Below are 26,620 nucleotides of genomic sequence, written 5' to 3'. Positions count from 1 at the left end.
TATGTTAACTTGGTTGTTGTCAGCAGAGGGGAGGGGAAGTCTAATGCACCTCTAGCAGAGTTATAAATTTTCTAAACTATCTGTGCACAGCATAATTAAAAATAAATAAATCTGTGTACAAAGAATTTCTGCAAAGCAACTGGCACTCTAATCCAAACAATTAGCATTAAGCTGTAAAAATTTCAGGCACCCAAATTTAGCTTCCCCTTTAGCGCGGCTCTTATTTTGTTCAGCTCAGGGATCCAATTGGATACCAGATTCATATCTTTCACAAGCAGCCGTGTTGCTGCTGCCAAAGGGTCTTTGGCATCCCTGGACTTCTCAGATGTCTTGTAGCCTTTATGGTGTCCATTTCCACTTGGGTGCAAATAGTTCTTCTGCCCTCCCCAAAGACTGACGTCACTGACGGCAAGTGCATTTAGATGCTCAGCAAATGTCTGCCTGGAACTTCATTATTTTACTGCGCTTTCTAAAAAAAAGTCGAGAGTGGACTGCTCTTCTTCAATACCTAACTTGCAGAACTCTAAGTGGATTGAGCCTGATGTTCTGACAAACACCAGGCTTATGTCCCTCAGGAAACTGGCTGCCAAGCCCTCTGAATATGCTGTTTTCATTGATATCATATATGCGTCTGTGTAAATAGGCAGAATGACCGCCTCCAACAAAAAGTCAGTGGTAAACTCCTTGGCCAAAATATTTGACCCGAATGCTTTACAAAACCAGCGACCTTCTGGTGAAGAGGAAGACTCACCTGCTCCCCAAATTTCAAGCAAGGATGTCAGCCCCCCTGAACAAATGAGTGGGCTGGATATTGCTTCCTTGGATCAGAAAATAAGCAGGTTGTTGACTGGGCAAGACAATGTCCTTCAGAAGTTGGATTACTTTTCGCAGGAAATCTGCTGTATGGAAAAGAACATGGCGCTCTTAAAGGAAAAAGGAAGGGACTCTGCACTCCGACCGTCCGCCATAACACCTGAGAAGCCGAATGGTTCTGATGTCACAACTTTATGCCTAGAAATTGACAAGAAGCTTGCCGACATGAACAGGAGTGCAGAACAACAAGCCAAAAGGTTAGATGGGCTTGAGCAATTGGTCCTGGGAGTCCAGCAACTCCTTGGCTGTTTGGTAGAAAAACTGAAGACTTCTACCATCACAGACCTCATCCGCAGAAATGAAGTTCCTCATAAGCTCCTTAGAGTCGGTGGCTACCTGCGGAAAGATAGATCGGGAAACCTTTTCAGGATGCAGGCGTTCTCGGAGAAAAAGGATGCGCTGTTCAGCAAATGGAATGAAAAGGTGAGCCCAGCTATTTAAGAGCCTAATGTGCTTTGTGCCCCCTTCCCTCCTTTGTGCTCAGGGGAAGTAGTTTTGGGCTAGGTCCAGATCTTCTGATACAGGAAAGGTTCCTTCCATTTGTGACAGTGACTCAGATCCAGCTGAGGCTCCGCATGGGAGGAAGGGAGGGGAGGGGATAGCCAGAGATTTCCTTTCCATGCTGCAACTCCCAGCACCACCTCCAGCGTTCTGGAGGGTTCAACCTCAACCCTTCAAAGCCGTTTGGGAAGGTGCAGGGGCCTGCAGAAAGAAGGGAGAAATTTTCCATCCAGGGCTCTCTCTATACTTTTAGCAAAGTTCTGCTCCAGGCAGCCCTGGATCCAACCCCTTGTTAACTGTAACAAGTCATTCAGGTTTGGATTTTGTTTTTATTTTTTTTAAAGCTCCTAATTTTGAGCATTTTGAGCAATGCAAAATCACACCGTAATAATGGCACATGGAGCTTTGTCTTAATGTTTGGGTAACAGTATGCCCATTCTAGAAACCACAAATAAGGGAGAAATCCCAATCTCATTATTCTCAGTTATTATTTCAGCACAACCTGTTTCTAACAAAATGTCAGAAATTATTTCTGAGACTCTAGTCATTTGGAAAAGTGCTTTATGAACGTAAATTAATATAAAGTACCTCTCTGCAGATTCTGTGTGCCGTAATATCAAAAAAACCACAACCAAACAAAGTGGCACTTTTTAATATCTAATTAAAGGTATTTGGTACTTTCATTGAGTAGAACTTTACATTTTCAGTTCCCTGAACACCTTTGCTGCAGGTTATGGGTTTTTGTGTGTGTAAAATATAAAAGGAACGCTGTACATGTAACAAGCTATTTCAGGGTAGGCATGGGTGTAGATATTGGACTACTTTAGATGTAACACTAAACCATAGTTTCGCATTGCAAGAGTGAACCTGGGTAACCCCTGAACTCCCTAGTCCTTCAGAGCAGTCACAAGGGCAGTTTGGGTGCTTTCACTTCCATTTTAGATTAACCATAGCTTGCAGTTCCATCTGAACAAACTACGATTCATTCTAACTATGGTAGAAACAAAGTAATATCAAACCCAAGTTTACGATGCTGGCTTGTTTTTGCAAACCACAGTGAAGATTTACCATTAGACCATAGTTAAGTGTTAAAGGAGAACCTAGCTATTAACTAGTGGCAGGCAGGTGTTCTCTTCCATACAAACCATTCAAGTCTAAATCAGTTCCATTATTAGAAATGTACCCAACCCTTTCAGACCTTTTTTGGATCCACTTCATTGCCACAGAGATTTTGAAATGTGATAGGAAAAAATGGAGTTTCACAAACTGGTCCCTAAGTCCATTGCTAATGAAATATACTCGGAGTCGAGAGTGGATTTCATACTCTTTATTCAGCTCATAGTGGTGAGGAGGAATGGAAGTTCCCCCACAATATCTGCTTTATATACATTATTTACACAATGGGCCCCACGTGATTGGCTAATTCCGGGATTCTCCTGTAGGCCAATCAGGTTGTGGATTCACTTCCACCTGGAGCTTGATTGGGTGGCTCCTGCGGACCAATCATACTGCTGCATTGTTCTAGGACCAATCAGACTGCTGCATTTTTGATCCTATTGTTCTAGGACCAATCAGACTGCTGCATTTTGGATCCTATTCAACTCAGTACATAACAGCTAATATGACTGGAACGGAACTGCTTCAGTTCATAAGTAATAGTCATAATTTGTACAGAACATTCAAAGTGTTCAGTGTGCATTACCTCAGTGATCAATACAACATCCCTGTAAGTGAGGCCTGCATTATTATCTCCATATTGACCATGGAGCTTAGACAATAGTGTCTTGCCTTCGTAGTCAGCCTGTAGCCGACACAGGATTTGAAGCAGGGACTTCATAGTGCACAGCTCACAATCCTAGTCATTTCTCTATACTCATTGACTTATTAACTAGTTCATCTAACTTTAAGACTTTTCACTGCTGCATTCAGGGGCTTTGCAAAAGCATTATCCTTAAACAGCCCCACTTCCTTGTTGGATAACGCCTGGCTGGAGTAAACACATGTAATTCAATAAGGGCCAAGGGAGTCTGGGCAGCAGCAGGACAGCATCTTGTGAAATATTTCCTTTCAGTCTTTCAGGCCAAGGTTTCCCCATATAATCTAGATTACCTTGCAAGCACTGTTTTAAAATAGTGATAACCTAATGGAAAACCAATGTATTGTGTAAGTGAATGAAACCATAGGAAGCTTCTTTTGCATAAGGACATTCAGATTGTCTATATGAATGAGGTCATCTCACACAGTTGACTTTATGAGCTGCTGAAATCGACAAACACTCTCTGCACACCATCTTATTTCAACTGGGGCTCCCTGAAAATAATCTGTGCATTTACCATCTTGTTTAGAAGCCTGTAACATCCACTGAATTCATCACACACACCTACACCTGTTTCTTGAAAGAATTCTATCTCCTGACACATTGGTTTTACCACTTTTGTTGTAAAATAAAGTCTTTCCCCCTTTTCTCCAGGTACCAGAGTTTGTTTTTTTAATTAAAAAAAAAATAGCCAGTAGTGAAAGGGGATATGTCAGATCCCCAAAATTATAATGCCCATGCTTTCCCAAGCATGGTAATTAATACTTGTGTTGGGAAAAGTAATGGTTAAAATAACCCTAAGAATTCATACCTTATGATCCAGACCTTGAACATTTCATTCACGGCAAAATGAACTTTTATCAGTAAATGTTTTGAGGGCAGCCTCCCAGCACCATATCTCTGGGCTCCCTTAACACCATGACTATCAACTTCCAAGGAGAATATTAAAGCACTTTTATTCCTCAGTATTTTTCCATATTGTTAGATTTGCCATTTTAGTTGTAATTGTAATTGTTTTAGCATACCATTGTAATATACTTTGTGCTTCCTTCTGAAATTAAACGGGGGTACAGACACGAAATTAAACTTGCCTAACCGGACTGTATTTTAAAGGAATCCAAGATCAGTCCAACTGTCCATGAAAATAATCATTGGCTCAAGCTCATAAACCACAGCTGGATTTGTTAAACATGCATATTAAGTAAAACCAGGCTATAATTCAGATTTTCTTGAACAAACATTGAAATGAACTCGCTGTAATTCATTACAGCTGGGTTTGTCTCTTTCTTTCACTGCGACTGCCTGTCATGTTAGGCCCAGTATTTACTGTTGTTCTGAGTGCAATTGTCAATTAGAATATCATCATTCACTCTACAGGGAGGGGAAACAGTGGTTTTTCTATAGAACTACTGAAAGCTCCGAGGCTTATTCCAAACTGGATTGCACTTAAGAGACATGTATCATCAAGGCACTATTTATTTATTTATTATTGCTAACCATATAGTCGGTGGACTGTGTTGAGGTCTCTTCTTGCTTAGGCTGTGCTTGTTTCTTTGTTTAAAAATTACGAATAGGTTTCAAATCTTGGGATGTGTCTCCCCCCTCCCAGTTTTCTGATACATCCCTCATGTTTGGGGAGCGTGTGTGCAGTTTTGACAATGGATGCAACAGTATTACCAGGCTGAACTTTGGAAATAAAGGGAATAGTTAACTTCCATATTCCTCAGCTCTGTGATTTGGCTAGAAGCAGTTTCCCAGAACTGAAAAGAGTGCTCAAGCTATAAAGAAAGATCAAGTCTTCAGGTGGTATCAGGGTGCTGTCAGCGGCTCCCGGCTGGTTGCCCAGGAAGTTGCAAAGACAAGGAAAAGTTTCTTACAGTCCTTTTTTATTTCAAACTTTACAGAGAGAGAGAGGCTATAGAACCCAGCCTCTTGGATAATGGTGTTGTCCAGAGTGAATCTCCACCCCCTTCTCTCCCATTTCCTCATTTGTCATCATCATCATCACCTCCTTTACAGGTGCCACTAAGTGCCCTCTGCCTTCAAGCTCTTTGCTCTCCTACTTTTAAGGCTCGCCGGGTTCTGGGAGATGGTGGGTCTGGAGTGCTTTCTAATGACAATGTGTCAGTCAGCTGCTGCTCCAGCTTTGCCTACTCCTCTCCCATAATTTCCCAACTTTCCCCCTCATCTGCCTCTGAGCTATGACCTCCCGCAAACCCCTGTTGTAAATCTATACTGTCTTCCTCTTTCTCCTCCCTGGAAGGGTCAGGATGAGGAGGCGGTCTCCACCATTCCTCCTCTGCCCGGTCCCTGACAGGTGGCCTCTTGCTCGGAAAAGGCTCACTAAGGGTTGATTGATCCATTTGTGCATAATTAATAACTCAGCACTCAACGACTCCTTTAACCAATGCAGTGACTGTTTGCACTGAAAAGTGTTGTCTTTACAAAGTGAATATGGGAACGTAAGTGAGTTCTGGTAGATTAGACTCTGGCATCCTGCTTCCTATAGTGGCAACTCTGGGAAATCCAGAAATAAGCCATGAAGAAGTTTCCCCCTCCCTAGCAATTGATTCTCAGAGTTATCTTGTCTTTGAACCTGCAGATTTTATATAGCTATTAGGACTAATAGCCATGACCTGAGTAATGAAAGAAGTGATCAACACGCATATGTAAAATGGCCCTTTGTAGTGTTTTTAATGTGATTTTAATTGCACCTTGCATTGTATTAGCAGTAAACATTATGGCGTGGTTGTTAGAACGGTGCCTTCTGGAGATAAATAGAGGAATTCTGACTCAAATCATCATAGTCACCCGTTGATGGTTACTGCAGAACTGAAGCCATTGCAGCTCATACACCATAGACAGAGTTTTCTTATTATCGGAAGTTACTTCAAACACAAATGGCCGGATTCAACTAAATTGTTGTGCTAATACAATATTGACTCCAAGAGAAGAGTGGAAATGGTTCCGCCTGACGAGCAGAAATCCTTGAGCTGATAATAATAATAATAATAATTTATTATTTATACCGCACCCATCTGGCTGGGTCTCCCTAGCCACCCTGGGAGGCTGCCAACAAAATATTAAAATACAGTGGTCTGATAAACATTAAAAGCTTCCCTAAACAGGGCTGCCTTCAGATATCTTCTAAAAGTCTAGTAGTTGTTCTTCTCTTTGACATCTGGTGGGAGGGCGTTCCACAGGGCGGGTGCCACTACCGTGAAGGCCCTCTACCTGGTGGAAGTGTTCTACCCAGAGGTTTCCAAATGCCCCACTTCACATAGTGACATATGAGTCACCAAGTTTAAAGTCATCAGTAGAGCTGGAATCAAGTGAGGTGGATCTGTGGTACCCAACCTTTTGTGCCATGGTTGTCATCCTGGAAGTTCTGTTGATCCTGAACAACACACGACAAGGTGAAAAGACTGGTTCTCTGCTGAACGCAGAGTCATGACGCAGTATGTGTGATGTGTCTTCCTTTTGTGATGCCTTGTGCTACTGCTTTGTGCTATGGTGCTGCAGGAGAACAGCAGCTAAAGGAATTTCATAACATAAATGAGGGTTTTTAAGAACCCATATGGTACACACGTAGGAGGCTGTCAGGAAATTTGAAACAGAAAAGTTTTATAAACCCCTTACAAACTCCACGAAGGTTATGTAGATCCCTGACAAGTTTATTTGGTATCCTCTGATTTTTGTATCCTATCAGTATGTACATCGGAACAAATGTCACAAGAAATATGGGGAGGAATCTAAAAGAGGAATGTTGGCTTTCAGCAGCCCCAGGGCATTTACTCAAGTGATGTCTCATGCCCTGATGCTAAAAAAAGTCGATATGTTGAGGCATCGGTATAGATGCACGTGGGTTGCTGTCAGGGAAAACATGTCTACTCTGTATTGGTGCTTATATATCAAGATTCATGACGTTAGTTTGGCTGGGAATGGCATGCTGCAGTACTTGTTATCATCACTCAGATCAAGTAACTGAACCACAACTATTAATGGGACTGACACAGAAGTGGGATATCTGATCCTAATAAATCTCCAAGAGATTTTTATTTTATTTTTTTATTTCCAGAAGCTCCCGATATAAACACTCATGTACAGGCAATGTAGTATTTGCAGATGCAAATTTCCCTATATTATGACCTGTTAAGTGCAATTGAACTGAAGCCACAGAACAGTTCAGTTTTGGCACCCAATTTAACCTGATGGGATGATAAAGGCTGGGAGGTGGAGGCAACTTCATGAAATGTTCATTATAGTGCTTCTGGCAGTGGGAAGAAAATCAAAGGGTTTTATTAGGTGAATAAAGAAAGAAAAAAGAAGGCTGAGTATCAGAAACATTGCCAGGTTCATCCTGGTGGTGTATAAAGAAGGAATTCAGTGAAGTCAGGTGTTCATAAAAACTCCAAGTTAATTTTGGAACGAATTTCAAATTGCTACTAAAAGCACGATATTTATGCCTAATGACGCCTTCATGTCTAATTCCTGCCTTTTTCAGCACATATTTCTTTCAAACAATCTCATCCAAGTACCAGGTCAGACTAAAGCATTCTGGATAGGAAACGGTGTCAACAGAGTTAACTTGGCTGCTCAGAGAACACATTGCCCCAGCAAGAATTTTAGGCAAATATTATGTTCTGGAAGGAGCAGCCAGAGACCTTATAGAAAGGAGATACTGTTGAGCGTGGTACAACACCCGTTCGCCTTGAAAGCAACCTGTTCCACGGTGCTGCCAAATAAAGTGCGACCTGGCTGATTGAGGGAAAGTGGTAATTGAAAGCAAATATTTTGCAGGGTTAGAGCAAGGAGCCAAACAGCAGCTGAGTTGGGGAACCTGTGTATTTGGACTGAACCACTTCAGACCATGGAAATGAATGTACCAATGTAAAAATAATCCTTGCACACGGTAAACAAAATGTCAGGAAATATATTTCTAGCCCATTCTTTCCGCTGACATTCTATTTTTCTATGCATAAGGATGTTTTTGTTTTGTTGGGGGTTGATTCTGCCATGCAAGCCCCCACCTGAAGTCTGAAGTAGTATTCTCAGACATAGATTTGCCACCTCAACTGCAGTTGGGAAGAGATAGGCCTAAATGTAATACTCAAACACAGAGGAAAAATGGAAAACTCCTCAAACCCTTTGAATCAAAATGTGATTGCAGATTATCTTTCATAACCCTGTTGTAATATTATCTTATTTGAAACACCTCCATGCCTATGAGCCATAAACCATGCTACCTCAAGGGGCTTCATGGAAACCAAAGGGAAGTTTTTTGGTTGATTGATAAAGGGTTGTTGTTGTTTAGTCGTTTAGTCGTGTCCGACTCTTTGTGACCCCATGGACCAGAGCATGCCAGGCACTCCTGTCTTCCACTGCCTCCCGCAGTTTGGTCAGACTCATGTTGGTAGCTTCGAGAACACTGTCCAACCATCTGTTCATCTGTCGTCCCCTTCTCCTTGTGCCCTCAATCTTTCCCAACATCAGGGTCTTTTCCTGGGAGTCTTTTCTTCCCATGAGGTGGCCAAAGTATTGGAGCCTCAGCTTCACGATCTGTCCTTCCAGTGAGCACTCAGGGCTGGTTTCCTTAAGAATGGAGAGGTTTGATCTTCTTGCAGTCCATGGGACTCTCAAGAGGTGGCAATAATGTCTTGAGCAGGGGGAAAGGTGCGCAGACAGAGCGGTTGTGGATGGATCTCATTTTCCCCAGTGGCACAGGACCCAGGGTGGCTGAGAGGTGGCTGTCACAGATACAGCCCGTAATCATTTAATATTTGGCAGCCTAACAATTGGTAGTGTATCTTGGGTAATCAGATGCTGGGAGTCAGGTGGGTGGAAAGGCAACAGGGGCTATTTTACAACATTTGGTTAACATTTCTGAAAGCTGAATGCAGATCACAGTGGACCTGGGACTGATCCTGAGAGGCAGTTCTTATTTTCTGACATTCTGCTTTTTTCTGTGAGCAGTATATTCATAAAAGCTTCCTCTAGATGTCACTGTAGCATTGTAGACTACGGAGAAGTTGTACCAGGCAGGGTGTATCACATACTCAGAACTCCCGTGAATGTGCCAACATAATTTTATGGTAGCAAATCTTACCGGTTTGTTTCAGCACTGTTGTTTTCTAATGCATCACAGTGATCAGCACATAACAGATTAAAATCAGATAGCAAGACTATGCTTGGCAAACTGAAGAAAGCTAATGATAATCTCTGAACTTCTTTCCCGATGGCTATTTATTTCAGTGATATATATCTCACTTGTAAAATAAACCCTCAGAGTGGCTTAGCTAAGTGGTTGTAATATGCAGAATGTTCATGGTAGGGATGGAGGAGAAATTTAGTTAAGGTCACACTGAAAGGCGAATTATCAAATTCACACTTTCCCAATAAATATGAGAATGGAAACACATTCATCCTTCAAAATTCGCATTTATCTGAATTTTTCGGTGCAGTTCTCCAACCAGATAAAGTTTACAACAATGCATAGATTAGGTTAAAGTGTGCATAAATATGACTACATTATTGAAAGTAACATAAGATGCATCACATTAGGACAAATTGTTTGCAAAATTGTGTGTATTAATCAAAATGCTGAAGAATTTTAAAGAGGATTTTTTTAAATCACAAATTGCTGCGGAAATTTGGAGAAATTAATATTAGGAAATGAGAAGCAGAGAACCAAAATTGACATATTCTTCCTTCCCTTCCTTCTAACTGTTGAGGACCAAGGGGCAGTTATAGATTTTTAAGTCAATGCTCCTGTTATAAAGTATGAGGAAATTGTTAGTGGAAATGGGGAAGAGAAGCAAGGGGACTGTGAAGACATGGAGCAGGAGAGGCAGAGAATCAAAACTACAAGAAAGATGAATAAGGATGGAACAACAACAACAACAACAATTTATTATTTCTACCCTGCCCATCTGATTGGCTTTCAACAGAACATTAAAAACAGAATAAAACTTCAAATATTATAAACTTCCCTAAAGAGGGCTGCCTTCAGATGTCTTCTAAAAGTCAGATAGTTGTTTATTTCTTTGACATCTGATGGGAACCCTTCCACAGGGTGGGAGCCACTACTGAGAAGGCCCTCTGCCTGGTTCCCTGTAGTTTCACTTCTCGCAGTGAGGGAACCACCATACATTGTTTTGAAACAATAAGCTATCTGGCATTAACTCTCTGAGCAGTGAAGACCTTTAACAATGGTGTTTTATGCAAATAACCTACTTCATAGTTTGCACAGAATTCAGTTCAACTCCATTTATAACGGTTGGTCATCACTGAATACTAAAAAGTACGAGTTTAAAATGTACAGCTAGCAATTGGGAGGGGAGAATTATTGGCCAGTCTGATAATAAAAACATAAGCAGATAACTGGCCCCAGAACAGCTTCTTCTTATTCTTCCTATTATTATTATTATTATTATTATTATTATTATTATTATTATTCTTCAGTGAACTTATTTCTGATTTGTGTCTATGTGTGTGTAGTGTTGGAGCAAAAATGGCAACATTACATATCGCATAATTGCCCAATTTGGAAAGAGGCTTTCCCATAACAGACATTCCTTTGAGAATTTCAGACAAAAATCTTTGTCTAGGCAAAATCTATGGTATGAACCTTGACCACTCTTAAACCACAAATGGCCAGCTCATGGGAGCTTTTGCATACCTTCCCATCAAATAAGCCAATGTCATTGTTTGGAAGTGCAGGACCACGACTGTCTTCCCTAAAGTCTGTTCAAATAGGCATGTTCCAGTTGCAGGTAGTGGCCATGGGAAGTAATTATAGGTGTTTCCAGAGCTGGATTTGATTAGAAGTTGTGGAAAAATATGTGGCTTACAGAAGAGAAGGTGCAGTTTTGCAAAGGAAGTGTATTACGAATTAAGGGTCTAATGTGTTTGCTTGCTCCTTTCCCCCTAGGAAAGATCATATCTAGCCGGAAAGGGAACAAAATTGATAAAGAAGAAGAAACCACCAGATTCCTCAGGTTAGTTTTTGTCTTCTAAACATAATGGCAATACCTTTCTATGCCTAGCCTTGTGCCCTAGAGAAGAGGGACTAGATTTGTCAAAGGGGAAAGGGGCTTTAGCACTGCAGGGCATTCTGAGGTGAAATTTCTCAACCTTGGTCTCTTGCCCATAGGACCTCTAGACTAGCTTGTTTTATTCTTATAAGCCTAAACTTATTCCTGTAAATACAGTGGTACCTCGGGTTACAAACGCTTCGGGTTACAAACTCCGCTAACTCGGAAGTAGTACTTCGGGTTGCAAACTTTGCCCCAGGATGAGAATGGAAATCGCACACTGGTGGCATGGCAGCAGCGGGAGGCCCCATTAGCGAAAGCGCGCCTCAGGTTAAGAACGGTTTCGGGTAAAGAACGGACCTCCGGAATGAATTAAGTTCGTAACCCGAGGTACCACTGTATGTCAGCCATGTTACTTACCACTTAGAACATGGGTAGGCAAACTAAGGCCCAGGGCCTGGATCCGGCCCAATTGCCTTCTAAATCTGACCCGTGGACGGTCTGGGAATCAGCAGGTTTTTACATCAGTAGAATGTGTCCTTTTATTTAAAATGCATCTCTGGGTTATTTGTGGGGCATAGGAATTCGTTCATTATTATTTTTCAAAATATAATCTGCCCGCCCCAAGGTCTGAGGCAAACTGGACCGGCCGCCTGCTGAAAAAGTTGGCTGCCCCCTGAATTAGAAGATTTCTCAAACAGAATTTTAATATTTCAGACCAAACTATACACACTGCAAACTATACTTGTTGACTCAGCTTGCAGAATTTTTTGAGGTGTTGTTTTGTTCTTTTGTTCCAGTACATGGAATATCTTGGGTTACCTTTTGTATCAGGGTAGAATAAAGGGAGGAAAGAGGGAGAAACAAATGACTTCCCCCCCAAAACAACTGAAATGCTGCCATACATGTTCTTCTTTCATTCAAATGGCTGCTGTTTTCTGTTTGGTTCCAGAGGAATCTGATGGGAGCCCAGAATCGTTTTCCCACACAGAAAAGGTCCATAAACTCAACAAGGAGAATACTGAGAAGGCAAGTGCTCTTTTTGTTCAGAGAAGTTCCCTTAAACCTCTTACTCATGAGTCAAAGGAGAAGGCAGAGGACAGCCATAGCAAAAATTGGAAAGGCTCGCTCCCGAAGACAACAGGGAAAAAACTGGCAGAAGTGAAGGCCGTTTGTAAAAAACCGAGTAGCGACGATACAAAGAGTGATGCTTTAGGAGTTGTAAAAAAGCATCAGAGGTCTGAAGAAAGCCCAGAGAAAGCAGGAAAAGATGTTGAAGGAACAGATACTAGCAGAGATGAAGAAACAGAAGTACCAGAAACTACATCCCCAGGTGAAGATACAGCAGAAGATCTCAGCAGTCCATCAATAAGCCAGAATCAAGATGTCAGGTAGGTTTTATATGATAATTCCTCAAATATCATGCAGTTACCTATTAAAGATTATTGCATGCATGAAGTTTGGTGTGATTTATGCAAAGGTCACATACAACACTGAATTTGCATTTTAAAAATCTGTCATACTTGGCAAAACAGACGAACATATTGGTTTGGAGATGGCAAAATGACAAAGCTCCACTAGCAACCAATAACGATTGAAATGTTACTTTGTTTTATTTATTGTTAGTATAACATGCAAACATAGTACTATTACAAATAAAAGTATAGGAAAATACCATTTTAAAATGTGAGTTTTTACAAATGGTAATGATAGTTACTGATTGTTCCAATACACAATCTCCCCGTTGAAAATTAATATTTGAATATTCTTCCCTTGCCTATCTAGTGATGTTTAGTATCTCTGTATCCAAAATATATAGAACTTAGTACTTGCATTCTTTGTGATTTGCTCTGGTCTGGTCTGAAGTTTGCAGAGATCAATAAAGTATAAAATGGTGAAGACACCAGCTGCTTTTTGTGCAGTTATTTTCTCGTATGCATTTTGTTTACCATATGCATTTTGTTTAGGCATGAAACGCAAACACTAAAAAAAGTAACAAGCTCCTTACATTGTTTTGTTTTAACCTATATTTTTTGCTTCATTCCAACTCCACTCTCACGATGCCATTAGAATAATCTGTATCCCTCATCCTGCAGGCATAAGGTCAGTGAAAAGGCCTCATTCCCTCCAAAAGATGAGCTGAATGGCAGCAGTAAGCGCCGTGTGAATGACTTTGGTCTTACCAAAGAGGAAAGCAAAAAGAGCAGGGTAGATGCAGCGAATGCTAAGGATGGACAGAAACCCAAAGGAGCGACGAAGCCAAAAGAGGCACAGCCTGCCTTGCCTGGGAAAACAAATGGATCTGATTCCACACCCAAGAAGACTGAGAATAAGCAAGAAGCTTCAATAGGAGACAGTATTACAATTGGTACAACCTGGCTTAGAAAACAACATAGATATGCATGGTGATGATGCCAAGCAAAATGAAGTGTACCTTGCATCTTTAATTAACTTCCCAGGAGTTAATAGAGCTTGCATGAAACTTCAGGGGTGTTATTTTGTTAATTCCCCCCAGCTGACAATCCGTTTTGAGAATGAGGAAGTTCAAAAGCTTTCTGTGGAGTCTGTTCTGAAGCCCCATGGCGACTTGATCATTGGGGGTTGTTGTTTTGTACCAACTAACAGGGCTTGAGGCTTTTGCAAAATGTGAGTCTTCTTTTTGTTTTTTTATTTTGTGAAGTTAAGGCACAGTCCTCAGGAAGTTCACAAGATTATTTTTTTACAGGAAAAATTCGTCATGGGGTGAGAAACCCTTGCAATTCTACCCTTTATTTAATTATTTTCAAAAGTGGTGATGTAAGAATCCACGGAAAGCCACTGGAAAGATATCACCTTGTTGTTGTATCTTTATACCCACGAGGCTCTTTTGAATTATTCACAGAGAACTAGATAGCTGCCCAGCTTGCTCAAAGATGGTCCCATGTCTTGGATTCCAGATTCCTGATAAATCCAGTTCTTAGGAGCCTCTTAACGCAAATTGAAAAGATTATACTTTCTGGGGCAAAAGGAAATGCTTTCATGTGTTGTTATTCACACAAATGGCTTTTAGTAAGTACCGTATTTTTCGCTCTATAGGACACACCGGACCATAGGACGCAACTTGTTTTAGAGGGGGAGAACAAGAAAAAATAAATCTCCCCCTCTCTGCTCAGCGCCCCTTCAGCGAAGCGGCAGGAGAAATGAAGCCCCTTCGATTTCTCCTCCCGCTTGGCTGAAGGGGCGCTGTGCAGCTCTCCCTCTCTGCTGAAGCCAGGAGAGTCTTGCTCTCCTGGCTTCAGCGAAAGGAACCTGAAGCCTTTGGAGCGCAGCGGGAACTGAGGCAGCTATCCCTGAAGCCTGGAGAGCGAGACGGGTTGGTGCGCACTGACCCCTCTCGCTCTCCAGGCTTCAGTGAAAGCAATGCGAAGCCTCCGGAGCGCAGAGGGAGCGCTCCCTCTGCGCTTCAGAGGCTTCGTGTTGCTATCGCTGAAGCCAAGGAGCCTGCATTCGCTCCATAGGACGCACACACATTTCCCCTTAATTTTTGGAAGAGGAAAAGTGCGTCCTATAGAGCAAAAAATACGGTACCTGACTTACAAAAACAGGCCCAGGACTTACCTCCCTAAACTCACAAGGTGGGTTGATGTGGTGGCTGTTTGTAGCTTTAATCAAATTAAGAGGTAGCCTCCAATTTCCGCACTATAAGCCCTGTGTTTATATATCACCACCCCCCCATTCTTCCCTGGAATTTGAGTACAGAGGTGAGAATTTTGAATTTCAAAATATACTCTGGTGCATGTCCAGAGTGAAGTTCGGTGTTGATTGTAGTCAATGAAACTCACCATCAGGCCTTGCTGTATAAGGGGGAATTAATATTTTGTAAAACAAAGTGCATGTGTACTGAACATTGTAACATTGCTTGTTCCGTGGAAATGGTAGATAATGAGCATAATAAGTCAATTTCTTCATGTGAGGATTTCACATGCATTTCTTATCATTTGTAGAGTATATCTCACCACCGGCGGCTCCCTTTGATCATCGGATCGTCTCAGCTAAAAGAGCAGGGATCAATAGCTATTATCATGTCCACAAGGGCGAAGTTTTGGGAGGGTAAGTACAATTGAAGGAATTGTTAGCAGAATGAGGAATCTCTTCAAGTTGTTGAATATCACACTGCAGTGGTAGATTAGGCGATAGGGGTAACTAGAGTAAAACAACATGGATAACCATTTAAAGTGCAACTTTGTGAGGAGTGGAAAATCAGTAACAAAGGCAATGTAACATATCGATGGTTTAAAATGCTAAGTTATGTAACATATTATTTTTCCATTTGGCATAATTAGCCATGTGTCAGGGCTGCCCTAGGTCCCAGCTCACAAAGGACCAACGCTGCTTCGTTGTTTAGTATAAAAGTCTTTATTGAAGTTCAGTTTCACTTCCAGAGCCGCAGCGCGCAGCCCCACGTCTAAAGTGTCAGACCACTGATGCTCCGTCTGAGTCTCCTCCCCCCTGACACCAATTTAAGATCCTAGCCTTGCTCCACCTTCTCCGCTGCTCCTTCCTCCTCTGGGTCCGCCTGCCCGCCGGGGTTCCGCCCTTTCTAGCCTCTTCTCCCGCTGATTCCCCTGAGCCTTCTCCCTCCCTCCGGCGGGCTTTAGGAGCTGGTTCCCCATCCGGGTCTCCTGCTGTTCCGCGCGCCTGCACATTTGAACTTGGCGCGCGCGCCCAGCCAGCAGCTTTCCTCCTGACCGTTTCACTGCTGCTGCCACTGCTTCCCCCTTCGGGGGGGCTAGCTGCAACTGACCTCCCTTCCGTTCCCCCACTCTCCGATGGAGGCGTGGTCAGCCCTGACTCCCTCTCTGGAGGAGACGCTGGCCCTGACACATGTGACTCCTCCCCCCCACTATGCTCTGGTGGGGAAACTGGTCCCGATCCTCCACTGCTGCTTTGGGGTTCCCCTCTGGCTCCTTGTTTCTGGTGCGTCCCCCCTGGGACCCCCCTTGCCCTGACCATCGGCGCCCCCTTCTGGGAATCTTCTGATTCGCTGGAGAAGCTCATGGAATCTCTCGGGCCACTGTCATACTCCCCTACGCTGCCCTCAGATTCTTCCCCTTCGCTCTCCCAATCCTCTCTCCCCAGTGCTCCTGCTCCTGATTCCCTGACACCATGTTTTCAAGATATAGGTTAAAAAGCTGGGGTAATATCCAACTGAGTCATATTCAAAATGGCCCCACTGAAATGAATTCATATAAGTCCATTGATTTTAGTGTATCTACTCTGAGTATAACTAACATTGAATATCACTCTGTATATCAATTGACTCAAAGCTTAGTGGGGACAGTGTCAACTTTCAAGGTACCCAACCATTCTTACCTGATCTCCAATTCTGTCCATCATTCCTTACAGGAATCATTCTCAGGGTAACTCCCACATTATTTTCTTCCTTCAGACTTACATTGGCGTGCCTTTCTTAAACCATATTTTTCGCTCTATAAGACGCACCAGACCACAAGACGCACCTAGTTTTTAGAGGAGGAAAACAAGAAAAAAAATATTCTGAATCTCAGAAGCCAGAATAGCAAGAAGGATCGCTGCGCAGTGAAAGCAGCAATTCCACTTGCTTTTCTGGCTTCTGTGATAGCTGCGTAGCCTGCATTTGCTCCATAAGACGCACACACATTTCCCCTTACTTTTTAGGAGGGAAAAGGTGAGTCTTATAGAGCAAAAAATACGGTATATTTCCTCTTAATTTGAGGAGGTTTGACAGAAATAGCCAGGAGTCCAGCAGGATTGGTGGGGCAGTACCTCACAATAAGGGAAAATTGCTAGACCAAGCTTCCTCAAACTTGGCCCTCCAGATGTTTTGAGACTACAATTCCCATCATCCTTGACCAGTGGTCCTGCTAGCTAGGGATCATGGGAGTTGTAGGCCAAAAACATCTGGAGGGCCGAGGTTGAGGAAGCCTGTGCTAGACACTGTTCTGCCTCAAATAATGAGATTCTAGTGAGGATAGAAAACTTGAATACTCATATCTCAAAGGAAGCGCAATGGGTCTTGGATCCAGCAACATTTCCCTCTCTTCCTTTCTTTAGTGGACGATTTGGCCAGGTGCATAGATGTGAAGAAAAATCAACGGGTCTCAAATTAGCCGCCAAAATTATAAAAGCAAGAGCTGCCAAGGAAAAGGTAAGGGCAACTGGAGTGCAGGCCTACAGCAGAGCCTTGCCCAAGAGGTTTTGTTATGCAGATTACTTTCCCACTTCTAAGTGGCAGCTTCTGTTCTACTGATGCTGGGTGACCTTGGGCCAGTCACACTTCTCTGAAGTCTCTCAGCCCCACTCACCTCACAGAGTGTTTGTTGTGGGGGAGGAAGGGAAAGGAGATTGTTAGCCGCTTTGAGACTCCTTAGGGTAGTGATAAAGCGGGATATCAAATCCAAACTCTTCTTCTTCTTCGCTTCTATAGCAGTGAGGTCAAGCAACAAGTGTGCATCCAATTTCTGCCATATTTATCATGATATTTAGCACTGTTCTTGCATTCTTCACAGGACGAAGTAAAGAATGAGATCAATGTGATGAACCAGTTGAACCACGTGAACCTCATTCAGCTGTATGATGCTTTTGAATCAAAGAACGACATTGTTCTCGTCATGGAATAGTATGTCGAATGTTACTTCTGTTTCCTTTTCTTGGGCTTTCGGTTGTGTCCACACATGTGCATATACACACACAGAGTAAATGGGCCTTTTATTTCTGAGCCTTATTTTGACATGGGTTGGTTGTTTTATTTTATTTTATTTATCTTAGAATAAAACTTTATTTAGAATTTGACAATAACAAAGAAAAAAACCCCCACAGTTGGGTTGGTTGTTTTAACTGTAGCTGCTGTGAGAGGGAAGGGTTCAACCTCTCCCTATACACCACCATGCATACAGTGGTACCTTGGTTCTCAAACTTAATCCGTTCCAGACTTTAGAAACAACCCCTAAAACAGCAATTCAACATGAATTTTACTAACGAGACCATTGATCCATAAAATGGAAGCAATAATCAATGTACTGTCCTATAAAATAAATAAGACAGTATTGTAGATGTTAAAAAATAATAATTCTTACCTGCACTGATGTTTGGAAGGGGGGCTTTTATCCATTTCCACATTCACACAATCAGTCAATAGCTGAACTGAGTTCCCACACAGTCAAAAAAACAATTTAACAAAAAAAGCCTCAAAAATGCAAAATAAATAGCAAAAACAAAAGTGCCAAACTTAATCCATTTCAGAAGTCCGTTTGACTTCTGAAATGTTCGAAAAGGCGCAGCTTCTGATTGGTGCAGGTGCCCCGGAAACAATAGTCGACAACCACATTGGACGTTCAGCTTCCAAAAAACGTTTGAAAACTGGAACACTTCTGGGTTTTCAGCGTTTGGAAACCAAGACATTTGAGGACCAAGGTACCACTGTATCTCTCTCTCTCTCTCTCTCACACACACACACACACACACTGCATGTGTAGATGTATGTACATAGAGCTTCTCCATAGGAGGGAAATTCAGACTGGCATGGAGGACCTCTTTGCATGTATATCTGCATGTACAATGGGTACACACATCAGCCCCAGGGGTAGCACTACCCACCAAGACCCCTTCCTATGTTGGGTGAAAGCTTCTCCCAATGGCATTGTGTTCTCATGTTTTTGTGGGGGAAGGATGGGATGCAATCTAAGTCATGGGAAAAACCAAATCCTGAAATGCACTTTTGTAATTATTTTTGATTTTCTTCTTCTTTTTAAAAAAGTGTTTTTATTAAGGATTTTCTAGGGTCACCTATGGGATGCGGGTGGAGCTGTGGTCTAAACTACTGAGCCTAGGGCTTGCCGATCAGAAGGTCGGCAATTCGAATCCCTGCAACTGGGTGAGCTCCCGTTGCTCGGTCCCTGCTCCTGCCCACCTAGCAGTTCGAAAGCACATCAAAGTGCAAGTAGATAAATAGGTACCACTCTGGCGGGAAGGTAAACGGTGTTTCCGTGCGCTGCTCTGGTTTCGCCAGAAGCGGCTTAGTCATGCTGGCCACATGACCCGGAAGCTGTACTCCAGCTCCCTCGGCCAATAAAGCAAGATGAGCGCCACAACCCTAGAGTCGTTTGTGACTGTTTTAATGGTCAGGGGTCCCTTTACCTTTACCTTTAGGGTCTCCAAGCCACATAAAGCACCTCAGCTTTCCATTCATAGAATCCTTTCTACAGATGAGTCATATTTGAAGTGAGACACTAATATTATAAAGTTGGGGGAGAAGGAAGGTGGGGAGAGGGAGAGAGAGAAGCTGTTGGTAGACATTCATTCTTTTACATAGTGTATGTGCAAGGTTTTTGCGTCAGCGCCACATGGGTATATTCTCTTTCTATTCATTTATTAGTTTTCATTGGTGGTGAGAGAGATTTGGGGGGGCCCAGGGCGTGGTTGGTTGCCTTCAGTTGGCTGCAGTGAGTTTCTTTAATTAAATAAAAAGTGTGTGTGTGTGTGTGTGTGTGTGTGTGTGTGTGTGTGTAAGTAATGCACACACCCTTGATTATGGGTCTCTCCAGTAATGTGAATCTTGAATTCTCTCTTTTTTCCAGTGTGGAGGGAGGAGAACTGTTTGATCGAATTATTGACGAGAACTGCAACTTGTCAGAGATAGATACCATCTTGTTCATAAAGCAGATCTGTGAAGGGGTTCAGTACATGCACCAGATGTATATCCTCCATTTAGACTTGAAGGTACAGTGCATTGATTACACTACCCATGAGATTAAAGGCGGCAATTTTCCTCCCTTGAGGCATACTCGCTTGGCTAAAAGCTGTTGGATTTCAGTGTTATATCTGCAGTTGATTCTCTCAGACTTATTTTTGTGGTCACTTAACGAACAACTGCACTATATCGTGCTTTCAGCAATAATGGAGTCAGAGGTGGGTGTCTGAAGACTCAAATCACACATCTGACATAGCGATCCTTAAAGCAAATTCATTCCGATTTCAGCTGAGGTTGTGACATTTGAGAGCATCACCATATAAAAAAAAGGATTCAAGCAATTTGTCTCCTGACAGCCCAGATGCATTTAATCTTTAAGTCTTCCCTCTTAGTCAATATCTGGTGTTAATATTATTAATTATTATGTTTATGATTATTTATTCAATTTATATACAGCCCTCTATCTAAAGATCCCAGGGCGGTGAACAACATTAACAACATAATTCTCATAGTATAATAATCAAATCACAGAAAAAATCATAATAACATTCCCCCCTCAACACACACACATTAAAAAGGCCCACATTTAATATATTAGATACTGGATAGCGAGGGGAATAACAGTGAACTAAGAAGCTAAAGCTGAAAGATAAATGTTGAATAATGGTGAGTATTAAAATAAGAATGGAGGAGGTGGAGAGCTTAAAAAAAATTCCATGTCTCAGCCTGGATTCATAATGGGCTGCAAAATCACAACACAGACTTCCTGAAGTCCAGTCCGAGTGCTTGCAGTCCCTTTCTGAAAGCTCACTAATGAGTTTTTTTATCTTGACTTGCTACATTATGTCAAACAGAAAAGCCACAGCAAGCGAAAACCTACCCTGGCAGAGCATTCCCAGCCTCAAATGCCACATGATTACAGTCTGAGATGTCCACAGAGTCTAACCTGCTTCGTGATGCAGGCACTGCAAAGCATATTTTTGTGCTGTGTTGTATTTTAAATGTGCTGATTCCACTTCATGTAGCATTTCTCATAAATGTGTGCTCTCTTTTTCTTCTCTTCCTCCTGGCAGCCTGAGAATATCCTGTGTGTGAATAGAGAGACAAATCAAATCAAGATTATTGACTTTGGGCTGGCAAGGAGGTACGTTGCTTTCAGTCAAGCTACCAGCATCTTTTAGTTCCTAAATCCAAAGTCCATTTTCAAGTGATCCGATATTGGGAGAAATGGCGCAATAATAATGAAAAGACTCTCTAGGCTAGCAAAAAATGGCCGGTCTTGAACGCATTTCTCCCGTAGTTTAAATGATGAACCAGATAGTACACATGTTGGTCGAAGTTTCTGAACAGGCAATCTTCACAGAAGGGTGAAAAGGCTGCTTTTGTTGCCAAAAATGCTGTCATAGACCAGAAGAGGGATCCAATTTTGCTTCTTTCCAAATAATTCAGAGCAAGATGCTATCGTGACACAAGATCCTCTGTGACAGGCTGCATGTGGTCATCAAAATAAACACAGTCCTCTCAAATTCACATTCTGATCCTCAACATGTTCAGTGGGTTGACTTTAGTAGGGCTTATTTCATGCCATATGTTAAGGATGGCGGTACTAAACCAAATGGCAAAATTACAAAACAATGGCCATACAAGAAAAGGAAGTTTGGGGCAAGACAACAAGAGGTGCTTTCTAGTCACCAGCATGTTTTATATCAGGCACAGGCAAACTCAGCCCTCCAGATGTTTTGAGACTACAACTCCCATCATCCCTGACCACTGGTCCTGTTAGCTAGGGATGATGGGAGTTGTAGTCCCAAAACACCTGGAGGGCTGAGTTTGTCTATGCCTGTTTTATATTCTCTGGCATCATCCTGACAGCTATCTGTTTGCCTGCCCCCACAAACTGTCTATTTAAAGCTTCTTTGGGTGGAATTCAATATAGTGTTCAGTGGGATATATGTGAGTTCTACGTGGTCTGCCCACACAGTAGGACTCCCCCCCTCCACTTCCTTCACTGCTGTCGCACGTCCCCTAAACCTAGTCTGGGTTTTTCCCCCAATCCTCCAGAGCACATTCAGGGAGTGTGGGGAAAGGAAAGGAAGAAAGACCTGTGGACAAGTGGACCTTGTTCCACTTGCTCATCAACTTATTTGAATCCGAACCTTTGTTTTGAACTCTTAAGTATCTGTACATACTGTAGACGCCATCTTTGCTGTCATTGTTTCTCATGAATTTCGTTGTCGTTCATTAGATATAAACCAAGGGAGAAGCTTAAGGTCAACTTTGGCACTCCAGAATTCCTCGCTCCCGAAGTTGTAAACTATGACTTTGTATCGTTTCCTACTGACATGTGGAGTATAGGTGTCATTGCCTATATGTTGTAAGTATGCTGCAGCCTACATTGTTTAGACTGTGTTTTTCTTCTGCAGTTGATGTCAACTTGATGAAAGCTACTCCTGGACTCTGACTATTGCTCAAAGTCCAGAAGGTTTACGTTGCTCCATGATCTACGTAATGCACAAAACGTTTTGCCTGTTTCCCTGTTTCCCGCAGGCTTAGCGGATTGTCTCCTTTCCTGGGTGATGATGATAATGAGACTCTGAACAACATCCTGGCTTGTCGGTGGAACTTTGAAGATCAGGAATTTGAAAAAGTGTCAGAGGAAGCTAAAGACTTCATCACTAAGCTTCTCATTAAGGAAAAGGGGTAACCAGATTCCAGTAGCTTCAATGTACTGTCCAACCAGAAACTGTTATCCAGTTTCCAAAACTGAAAAGTTCTTTTTATATGTATCTCGCAAATGGTAGAGTGTTTCAATGATAAAATCCATTATAAACAAGGAGACTTTTGAAGTGTGCATCCGGTAAAATGAACAGGGATAGTTCAGTCAGTAGAACATGAGGTTCTTAATCTCAGGGTTCTGAGTTGGAGTCCCATATTGGGCAGAAGGATAGGATTAGATGACCCTTGTGGTCTTTTCCAACTATACAACTCTATGATGTGACTAGATTTTAAGAACTTTTCTGTTTAATTCAACAGGAGTGAATTGAGCGTAGGTTAATAGTTAAATATCATTGTTCGTTTATCTGTTTGATTTATAATTCATCCACCCACAATCCTAAGGGGCTTTGGGTAGATAACAATACGCTAAACCCCAGTTTCATTGAGCAAATTCTCACATCATCTCTGTCTCCTGGTGACCAGAAGCCAACATTATACTGCATTTGTCGGTTCCCTCACTGCGAGAAGCCACGTTACAGGGAACCAGGCAGAGGGCCTTCTCGGTAGTGGCGCCCTCCCTGTGGAACGCCCTCCCACCAGATGTCAAAAAGAAAAACAACTACCAGACTTTTAGAAGACATCTGAAGGCAGCCCTATTTAGGGAAGCTTTTAATGTTTGATCTATTACAGTATTTTAATATTTTTTTGGGGAAGCCGCCCAGAGTGGTTGGGGAAGCCCAGCCAGATGGGCGGGGTATGTATAAATAAATAAATAAATAAATAAATAAATAAATATTATTATTTCCAGGAGAAATTTTCCAGGCCCAACTAGTGCTCCATCCTGTTCTCACAGTGGCCAATCCAATGTCTATAGGAAGCCTGCAAGCAGGACCTGAGTGCACCCACTAGTATAAAGGCCCAATCGAGATCAGGATTGTATTCTGAACTGGGATCCTATGTGACTGCTTTTCTTCCAAAATAAAAGTGGCCAGCTTAAGCATGCTTTTAAAAAAGGTTAATAATGTAAAGTGTGGTTTGTTTCTCAGCCGTAAATTTAAAATTGCCTTTCAGTCAATCCTGTTTTTTGGGGGGGGGCACATTTTAAACATGACTGCTACAATCGCTGTATAGCTATTAAATACTGACACTCATTTTTACTCTCCTTTAAGCTGGAGGTTAAGTGCAACTGCAGCCTTAAAGCATCCTTGGCTATTTGACCAAACACTCCATTGCAGATTGCAATCTAAGGTTTGTATATCAGAATAGAATTGTTTTCTTGTTCCTAAGCAGGGGCTCAGAGGAGAAAATGGTTTAGCTCATTGTGCTAAATGTGATCTTCCAAAATCCACACTTCCCAAACTGAAAGGTGAACCAAAGGAAATCTCTTCTTCAAAATTTGTACGGCTCTGAATTTTGTGGTGCAGTCTTCCCAGCCAAACGATGCATACAAAAATGTGTGTTTTTGTGAAAGTAGCACCCACAAAAATGCATTCTGCTATGTGGAGATTGCTTCCACATAATGCTTATGCTGGGCAAAATTACGTGCAAAAAGTATTAAGAGAACTGTGCACAAATTTTCATGCGGGCTGCATCTACAGTGGGGCAAACTGAAGACTGGGGTGGGGGATGAGAAACTGAGAGTAACTGAAGTTGACAAATTCACCCATCTCTATTCCTATGTCAGTTCTGCTATTGAACCTATCTGGCTAGACTCTTATGCCTGTGCTGATGTTGGTATTGTTGGTGTTTTAAAACTACCAACTACTAAAGATGAATGAGTATTCAAATTGTGCGAGTACTTGGAGCTCGCGAAGCTGACAGATGCAATAAGAGATAAACCTAAAAAGATGGTGAAAGAAGAATGGGAACGTTTAAATAATTATCTCGGGGATAAGGGTTCATCAATAAAGACCTGGTTATGTTTAGAATGATACCGCATAGGGAAATGTTCCCTGATACCAAGATAAGGGATTCTATGGAATGCAGATAGAGAGAATTGATAAGAATAATGATCTGTTGTGACCTTGACGGAAGCGTACAATAGACGAGCCTTCATGTGTTTTGGCTCATTTCCCTCCCCCGCCTTCTCCTTATTTCCTTTCTTTTTTCTTTCCCATAATGACTTATGTTCTATGCCATGCACTTTGATATTTTTTGTAGTTTTTTAGCCTTTTCCATTATCATTATCAAGGATTTTTCTTTTGTAATTTTGGTTGTTTTTATCTATATTTGTTTAAAGCAAACCCCCCCCCCCCAAAAAAACCTACCAATGTATGTGTGGTGCCTATTGGTGTGAAGAAATTATGCTGGTTATTGTAGATGTGGATTTAAGAGTGTGAGGTGCCCCACCCCGGCATATGTACTCTGGCTTGCGCCAAGGGGGCTTAGCCCCCGCTGTTATAGATGCTCCCCACACAGCGGCGTAGCGTGGGTTGTCAGCACCCGGGGCAAGGCAAGTAATTTGCGCCCCCTAACCCGGGGCAAGGCAAGTAATTTGCGCCCCCTAACCCGTGGATTTGCGCCCCCTAACCCTACAAATCTATGCCTATGAATGATGGTCCCTCTCTCTCTCTCTTTCTCATATTCCAATTGATTCCCATTTCCGCCAATCAATCCCCGAAGCTCTCACCCAGCGAAATTCGTGCGTAATTACGCTTCGCCATCCCTAATCCTGCCGCTTCCACCGGGAAATCATGACGGTGCGTTTCTCCTCTCCAAACTTTCCCCGGCCCTTTGCCGGCCGGTGCAGCCCTTTTGGCTACGAGCTCCCCTCCTTCTCTGCCCGCTTCCGACCCCACCTCCCCGTCCAGCCTCCCTACCTCCTGAAAAAAGGCGCCGGCGCCGAGCAGGACACCCCCGCGGCCATCGGAGAGAGGCGGGGCCAAGGGAGGCAAGCCAATGGGCGAGGCGGGGGTAGGTGGCCACGGGGGCGGGCGCTGCCGCAGTCCTCGGGTGGGCAAGGTAGGAGCAGGCGGAGGCTGGCCGGCCGCTCTGACAATAGGGGCGGGCCGAGGGCACGACGCGGCTGGGCCCTCTGGACTCGCGCCCCCCCCAGATGTTGCGCCCGGTGCGGCCGGCACCCCTGGCACCCCCCACGCTACGCCACTGTCCCCACATGAATGCCTGATCACTCAAATACCCAATTTGCACAATTTCTCCCCTTTTGGAAGGGGGGTGGATTAGGAAGCACACCTATTTCTCTGCCACCATAAAGGCAGTCTGTGTCTTGCAACTAAGTCTTGCAATTCATTGCATGATTTGAGCCTTTTAGATGTGCTCCTGAGCCACCTAACTAGAAATAGCACATACAGTGGAGCCTCTACTTACCATCATAATCTATTCTGGCGGCCCGTCCTTTAGGCAAAATGGGTCACTGGTAGAAGCGCCGTGCGCGCATGTGCAGACGGTGGCAGCGGCCTCTGTGCAAATGGCAGAAGCCGCTTCTGTGCATGTGCGAATTGCAGCAAACCCGGTATTTACTTCCGGGTTTGCTGCAGTCGCGACTTGGATCGGGTCCAAGTAGAGGCGGGCGTAAGCAGAGGTTCTACTATAGTTGCTCGCTGTTTTAAATGTATCACAAGGCTGGGGCTCTAGTCGAGTCAGTTCTGACATTCTCTTTTATCTCCCTGTAGAGAAAACCTAAGGCTTCCGCTGGATCTCAGGCACCTGTGACTCCATAAGCTCTATGAGAAATGGAAGGTTGGTAACATTTCGGATATCAGTGGAAAGTATTGATTGCTGCGCCACTCTGTGAAGGCCACTGCTTTGCTATGAAGCGTCCTCACTACATGGATTCAAGGGGTTTCTTCCTACCACCATGTGGCCAAAAGAAATCGCAGATTTGTATAACAATAGATTATGAATGCATGCAACCATGTGCAATTGTTTAGGGCAGTTTCCATAACAAGTGCACAGCTTCAAGTTAGTGCCAGTGGGTTGACTTAACATTGACACCTGAGATAGTCTTTGATTAGT

The 26,620-nt window shown here is 42.9% G+C and overlaps 1 protein-coding gene across 1 annotated transcript; it reads left to right on the top strand.

The window, feature by feature from the left end:
* The first annotated feature begins 574 nt into the window (after window positions 1–574).
* Window positions 575–26,344, top strand: MYLK4 (myosin light chain kinase family member 4). Its single transcript, XM_053397033.1, has 13 exons — window positions 575–1,296; window positions 11,121–11,187; window positions 12,176–12,614; window positions 13,320–13,591; window positions 15,207–15,312; window positions 17,296–17,389; window positions 17,751–17,860; window positions 19,818–19,959; window positions 21,004–21,074; window positions 22,176–22,304; window positions 22,478–22,630; window positions 23,815–23,893; window positions 26,278–26,344. The coding sequence occupies exons 1-13, from the start codon at window positions 649–651 to the stop codon at window positions 26,323–26,325; spliced, it is 2,358 nt and encodes a 785-aa protein (XP_053253008.1). The 5' UTR covers window positions 575–648; the 3' UTR covers window positions 26,326–26,344.
* Window positions 26,345–26,620: the final 276 nt, after the last annotated feature.

This window comes from Podarcis raffonei, chromosome 7 (assembly GCF_027172205.1).
Source record: "Podarcis raffonei isolate rPodRaf1 chromosome 7, rPodRaf1.pri, whole genome shotgun sequence".
Taxonomy (NCBI): Eukaryota; Metazoa; Chordata; class Lepidosauria; order Squamata; family Lacertidae; genus Podarcis; species Podarcis raffonei.
This window is presented reverse-complemented; position numbering and strand designations above follow the sequence as displayed.